The sequence below is a fragment of the Dendropsophus ebraccatus genome, chromosome 8 (assembly GCF_027789765.1).
Source record: "Dendropsophus ebraccatus isolate aDenEbr1 chromosome 8, aDenEbr1.pat, whole genome shotgun sequence".
Classification (NCBI taxonomy): Eukaryota; Metazoa; Chordata; class Amphibia; order Anura; family Hylidae; genus Dendropsophus; species Dendropsophus ebraccatus.
The window spans coordinates 52,788,714-52,795,728 of record NC_091461.1 but is presented as its reverse complement, the minus strand read 5'-3'; the positions used below and the strand labels follow the sequence as shown (position 1 = coordinate 52,795,728).

Genomic DNA, 7,015 nt, shown 5'->3' with positions numbered 1-7,015 from the left:
ACTAGATGTCACCATTATGATGAAGCATTCACATTTCTGAGCTATATTGCTGTATGATGGAGAGGATAGATTGGATGCTTTTAGCTTCAATGCAGAAACTACACTCGCTGCCTTTGAGGTGCTGCTAAGACATTAAAGACTGGAAAGCACTAAAATCACATGGAAGTCAGATGTGAATGTTTTTTTCCAGCCTTAAGACTTAGCAAGCATTGCAAGAAGAAGCGCTGATAAAGAGGAGCTCTTGGAGCCACAACTTCTGTCTTCTGGAACTTGACTAAGACAAGTGCATTTTGCTATCTATTGCTTGGATTACTGGATGAGGAGAATATAAAGAAAATGCATGAAGAATGGGTGTAGAGGACCAATGTCTGGGGATCTGAAGGAAGTTGGGACCACCAAGAAGGAGTGGGAGATAAGGTTAGTTCTTTGACCAGAATGAATCTCTTCGTAGTCAAGTAGCAGATGCGGCTGAGTAATGCCTTGTGATCTGATCACGGTCACTGCGAGGTAACTGCTGGACCCAAAGTATTTGGGGCTCTACACATGGGCTACACAAATCACAATGGTCATCATTATCAACAGCAGCCACATATACAGTGATATCAGGTCCTATGTTATAGAAGATCTGGAGGATCTCAGCACCTCTATAATGATTTCTGGTTCTTTCAACCCCTCTCTACTGAAAATCATTGAAGATGCCACCACCAGCAGCCCATTGCCCACCTCTAGCTTTGCAAGTGAAAATGACACCCAATGTGGAGAGCAAATCCTCAATTATGGACACATTGAAAAACTGGTAATAGGAGCCATCCTGTCCCTCATTACCTTACTGACCATTGCTGGAAATTGCCTAGTAGTCATTTCTGTTTGTTTTGTAAAGAAACTCCGGCAGCCCTCAAACTATCTGATTGTGTCTTTGGCTTTGGCTGATTTATCTGTAGCCATAGCCGTTATGCCTTTTGTCAGTGTCACCGACCTCATTGGTGGGAAATGGATTTTTGGGCACGTCTTCTGTAATGTGTTCATAGCAATGGATGTGATGTGCTGCACAGCCTCTATAATGACATTATGTGTCATTAGCATTGACAGGTAAGACCATCAAATGTATTTCTTGTATCTTCTTGGTATTTAGTGCTGCACTCAGTGTATATTTTGCTGTTATTTCTCATCAGTAACCGTCTATCCTCCTAAACTATGCATAAGCATCAAGGTCAAAACTTTCTGCCATCGATAAGTTAAAAGTTAAGGCACATCCAGAATGAAAACTCATCTATTGAATGTTCCTTCAGTAGTCACCGACTGTTCTGCTCAACAATAATTAACAGCTTTAATAACTTTTTCAGCCACAACATCTTTGCAGCTCAACGTCTAATAAAAATCTGCAGAATATTACTCATCTCTGCAGGTGTTCTAGATAGGATAAGGGCATTAGGAGGATGAATTATTCATAAGCATACATTATTCATTTAGGATATAACTTTATTAAACCAATTTAAACAATCAAATATTAGAGCCTTTTAGACAATGCGTGAAAGGCAAAAATTCTTTAGACTTATGTGCATAAAGCTTGAAGTGTATTACTGCCATTATTCATCTTTTGACATGTCATTGATAGCATTGGTGGGGGTCTATTAGTTGGGCTTCAATAAACTATAAAGTGCCGTGATCCTTTAGATTGCAGACTTCCATGTCCCTAAGCAGTGATAATGCTAATGTTGAAATCAATAGGGCTGTGGTTTACATTGATAATGAAGCTTTACTGGTTACATTGCAAGCTTCAGCTACATAGGCTAAAAAAGACACTTCTACTTCATTTTGGTAGGGTGGAGAGTTATGAAATTTGCTTATATAGATATATACCGGTAGCTTGAAGACATATGTTTACATTCAGGGGCTGCAATCTTTCTTTTGACCATATCCTGGCTCACTGGACTTGTTGCAATGTATCTGCTTAAAGGGGTTTGCCAAAAACAATGTGTCCAAGTTGACCCCTGCCCATTACCAAAAGCACCAACAAGGGATAAGTGAACTTTAGGACTTGCCTGAGAGATGGAAGGTTGCATGTCCCGACAAATCATGTTTTATTTTAATGTCCCTCATTAGAGGAAAGATTACAGGCTACTGGAATCATTAAAGGGAATCTTTCAGCACCGAGAGCTGACAGGTGCTGGCAGTGTCCATTAAATAACATCTTACTAGTTAAAAGGGTACCTTTGCCTTAGCTCCTGGGGGAGGGGAAACTGCACAATTTTATGTCTTCCACTGTAATCAAGTTTCAAAGAGGAGTCGTGGTGAGGTGCTCGTGTTGCACTCTGGCACGCCTCACCACTCCTTCCTCCTCCTCTTTCTCCATGAATATTCTTCCCCGGACGGCCTCCTGCACTCTCGCACCAGCGTCCATGTTTTGCGCATGCGTTAATGCTGTCAAGGGCCGTGTGCGCTGTCCTGACAGTTAGTCTCTTCTCTTCATTGTTCGAATGGATGCCGTACACCAGGGGAGTGGCTTCAGCCCCTCAGCGCAAGTGCACCACTCCCCAGGTCTACGGCGCGTTTTCAAACAATGAAAATAAGAATTGTGTGGCCTGTGATATCAGCGGCAAACTGTCAGGATGGCACAAACGGCCCTTGACAGCTTTAGAGGGTGGTGCGAACATGGAGGCAGGCCCCATCTGGGGCCAAATATTCAGGGAGGAGGAAGGAGTAGTGAGCCCTGGCAGAGTACAGCACAAGCGTCTCAACACAACCACTCTTTGACTCTTGATTAGTAGAAATGAGTGAATAGTAAAATATTCGGAAATTCGATTTGAATAGTTCCCGATATTTGTATATTCGATCAAATATCGAATCCCATTATAGTCTATGGGAAAAAATACTCGGAACTTTGAAATAAATATTTGACCACTAGGAGGTCACCAAGTCCACAACGGCACCTCAGGAAATGATGCCAAAACCTCTGGAATGCACCTGGGACACCAGGGGAAGCATCTACCTTTTGGGGGTCCCTTGCTACCCAAGGGCCCTATTACACGTGACGATTATTGTTTGCTAACTATTGTTCACTAATTGTCCGCTAATTGTTCGCTAATTGTTTGCTGTAATTCCACATTCGTTCGCTCAAGTTCCGCATTTGTTCACTACTCGTTCAGTGTAATTGCACATTGTTCATTGTTTTGCTGGGATCAGATGGAGTAAACTATCATAGTATCGTTCGCAATAACGATCAGAACTAACCACTATAGTTCTGTGTAATATGGTGAACGATTTTAGGTTAACAATAAACAATTTTGTGTGCAATCGTTTATCGTTTATCGGTAAACGTTAAAAATCGCTTCGTCTAATGGGACCCTGAACACACTGTCTCAAAGCACCTTCTAAATCTCTGCTTTCTATACTTTTAGCCCTAACAAGGGCTTTTGGGGGTTCCTTCTTACCTAACTTCACCTAACAGCTTTCTCTCCCTGCTATACAGTCTCTCCCTCTCTAGCTCCAACCAGCAAGTGACACGAATCTGAAATCACTATTCTTATATTCAGTCCTGGCTATTCCTAGTGCCTGTCCCTCTCCCTGCATGTTTATTTGCTGGAAAAAAGAACCAGGGGATAGGATGGCGAATCTAATTTTTACTGGGTTTTTTTGTTTGAATATTCAAATGAAAATGAATAGCTTAAATAGCATAGTATTCCATCGAATAGCTTTTCGATCGAATACTATTCGCTCATCCCTATTGATTACAGTGGGAGATAGGAAATTGTGCAGCATCCCCTCGCCCAAGAGCTAAGACAAAGGTACCCTTCTAACTAGTAAACTAGTCAGCACCTCAGGTAAGCTCCAGGTGCTGACAGATTGCCTTTAAGGTAGTGTTTATTGTGAATGCTTGTATATGAATTGTGTACGGAGATGAATGCTTGAGCTCAGGGGCATAGCTAGGATTCATGGGGCCCCATGGCAAAAAACTGTACGGGGCCCCCCTCCCCTACACACTAATATATATATATATATATATATATATATATATATATATATATATATATAATCCTGCGTTTAGCCACAACAGTAACTGGCAGAGGAGAAGGCCAATGTCTGCTTGTTCTGGCAATCCACTGTATTTAAAGTGACACTGTCACCCCATATATAATTTTTCAATCATCATAGACATTTCCAAGCCTCAATTAGCCCTCTGCATACCCCAGGCCTACTGCGGCGGCCGACTTGCACTGCGCATGCGCCGGAGAAGACTGCTGCGCACTAACTCTGCGCCTCACTGCTGGCTGTAAGGAGAGTTTCATAGCCGCAGCGAGGGCTCCGGAGGCATCGGGACGCCTAGCGACCGTGCGGCTGTGCAATCCGCGGGCTGTGCGACCGCACGCGCACGTCACCTACATCCAGCAGTAGTCAAGAATGTGAGCGGCGGCCAAGACATATGAGGTACACAAAGGGGGCGTGGTCAACGGCTATGTACTGGGCGGGGCTATGTGGCGCTTCCGGGACTAAGCCCCGCCCAGTGGCGCTAGAAGCGTTTCATCAAAGTAACAATTTCTCATCAACCAGCGTGAGGGAAAAAAAAAATAAGGTATGCAGAGGGCTAATTGAGGCTTGGAAATGTCTATGATGATTGAAAAATTATATATGGGGGTGACAGTGTCACTTTAACTATAACAGCCTATTAGGAGCCTCATGGTTATATACATAGGTGCAGGAGCAGACTACCTTTTGCTTAACCCAGTGACCCAGTGTTCTCTTACATGCTGCAACACAAACAAAGGGTTAATACAGAAGACAATTAGTTCACTCCTGCACTGATAACCTCTGACCTCTGCAGGAGCTCAGAGGTTAGAGGTTATCAGAGAGCTAATTGTCTTTAGCAAATTAACCCTTTTTTGTGTTGCAGCATGTAAGAGAACACTGGGTCACTTACACACTGCAGTACATAAGGGGTTAAGCAAAAGGACACAGGAGGCTCTTATCTTCCCTGGGGCCCCTCCCTTCAGGGGCCCCATAGCAACCGCCTTCCCTGCCTCTATGGTAGCTACGCCACTGCTTGAGCTCCATTTATTGTATATTGACCATTCCGGGGTACTGCAGCTCAGCTACTATTCACTTCAATGGTAACTGAGCTGTAGTAACCCAGCATTGCCACTACACAATTTACATCTAGGCAGAGAAGCTTTGGCAGGTATTGGCACCCCACTGACCACATATTGATAGCCAAAAAGCAATCACAATCACTATTACTATACTAATGGTATATGTAGCACCAGTCACAGTGTGCTTTCTTTGTCATGTCTCATGTAGAGGAGCCAAGCCAAGTGAACATACCTGGTCAAGCAGCAGGTCCTCTGCGCAAAGCTTTGCTGGTTCCACTATGTGGCAAGTTCCAAAGGGAGCAGGTGGGTGTAACTGAGCTAGTGAAGATCATGTGTCAGGCAGCAACAGTAGGATGGAAGTGATAATGCCTCTTGGCACTCTCACAGCTCACAGGCTGGAAGCAGCTCTGTAAGGTTATCGAACACATTCAGTCCTGTGTGCTTCCTTCCTCTCCTGCTTCTGTTTTTCAACAAAGTTTGAACTCCACTTCTGTGGGTTTATGGTCCCGCCACCTGTATAAAAGTATGTGTGTACATATACTGTATGTGTGTATTATTTGTGTGTGTTTTTACATATGCAGGATGATCTAATACTGACTTTATTTGGTATGGTTTAATGCAGGTATATATTTACAGATAGTATAAAGTGTTTTTTTTTTTTTTACATATACAGTGTATGGCAGCATCATTTATCTGTACATCATATGTTGCATTATTTATCTATACAGTATGTTACATTGCTTTATCTGTACTATATATAGAAGTATCATTTATATAAAGTGTGTGTAACATATTGCGGTTATATATATTTTTTACATTAAATGCAACATTTTCATGTACTGTATAGCTTTATTTGTGTAGACTGTATATGGCAAAATGTTTTTTGTGTATAGTATATGTCAGTATTACAGAACCTTTCTCTTTCCTGAACAGTTTGATAGCTTTGTGGTCCCACAATATCTAAACTGGCATAATTATCTTTAAACCGATGACCACAAACCTTTAGGAGTTTAAAAATTGCAAAAATTCTTTCTCTGATGTCTTGGGCTGATTTCTCTTTATTTTCTATTATACAGCTAAACGGGAAATAGGTTATAAAATACTGTTCCAAATATAACTCCAGTTACCTCAAATGTTGTCAATGTATATCAGAAGGATATGCAAAGTATACTTCTCACGCTTCCTTTTCAAGTCTTTTTCCTCTTCAGGAAAAGTCATAGTTTCACTCTCACTAGGAGTCTTAGGACATGACTAGGGATATATGCCAAGCCAAAAATCTCTCCAAAAGAAGACAGCTGTTTCAGGGTTGATGCCCCTCGTCGGTAGGAAATAGGGATATTAATTCTCATTGAGGAGAGCATCATAAAGACTTATGGAGACGTACAAGCCAATCATGTTCCACTGGGAATTTTGGAAAGGAAGGATATGCGAAGAAGTTCCAGCTCAAGGTACCCTTAAGAGGTGATATGACAAAGTTCCTTGTATATCCTTTCTCCCCAGAATTCCCAGTGGAGCATGAATGGCTTGTAAGTCTCTATATGTCTTTATGATGCTCTGCTCAAGGAGACTTATTTCAAATTTATCATCCTATTTTAAGGAAATGTCAAGATAATCATGTGTATAGATAAATTTGCTCTGGGTGGGAGGAGTACATAAAAGCTTTGCTGGTCCCTCACTAGTGCCAGAACCAAATAACTGTTGATTTCATTGTGAATTTTACTCATCAGAGATTTCGCGCATCACATTGCATATCAATTGTAAGTATGACACATGTGTGCCCATTTTACAATTACTACCAGAAAGCACCCATTGGCCCAGGTTTATTAAAACTTTCTATGTGTAAAGAAAAGACATTCTTCAAATGCAAAGCATCTCTAAAGTTATTATCTATGAAGCTCAATAGTTAAAAGGAATGTGTCATTTCTTTTTAT

General features: G+C 41.7%; 1 protein-coding gene across 1 annotated transcript in view; it reads left to right on the top strand.

The window, feature by feature from the left end:
- The first annotated feature begins 562 nt into the window (after positions 1 to 562).
- Positions 563 to 7,015, top strand: part of HTR7 (5-hydroxytryptamine receptor 7) — a 133,233-nt gene continuing 126,780 nt past the window's right edge. Inside the window, exon 1 of the mRNA XM_069979094.1 lies at positions 563 to 1,089. Coding sequence (XP_069835195.1) covers positions 563 to 1,089 — 527 coding nt within the window. The remainder of the gene's footprint in view (positions 1,090 to 7,015) is intronic.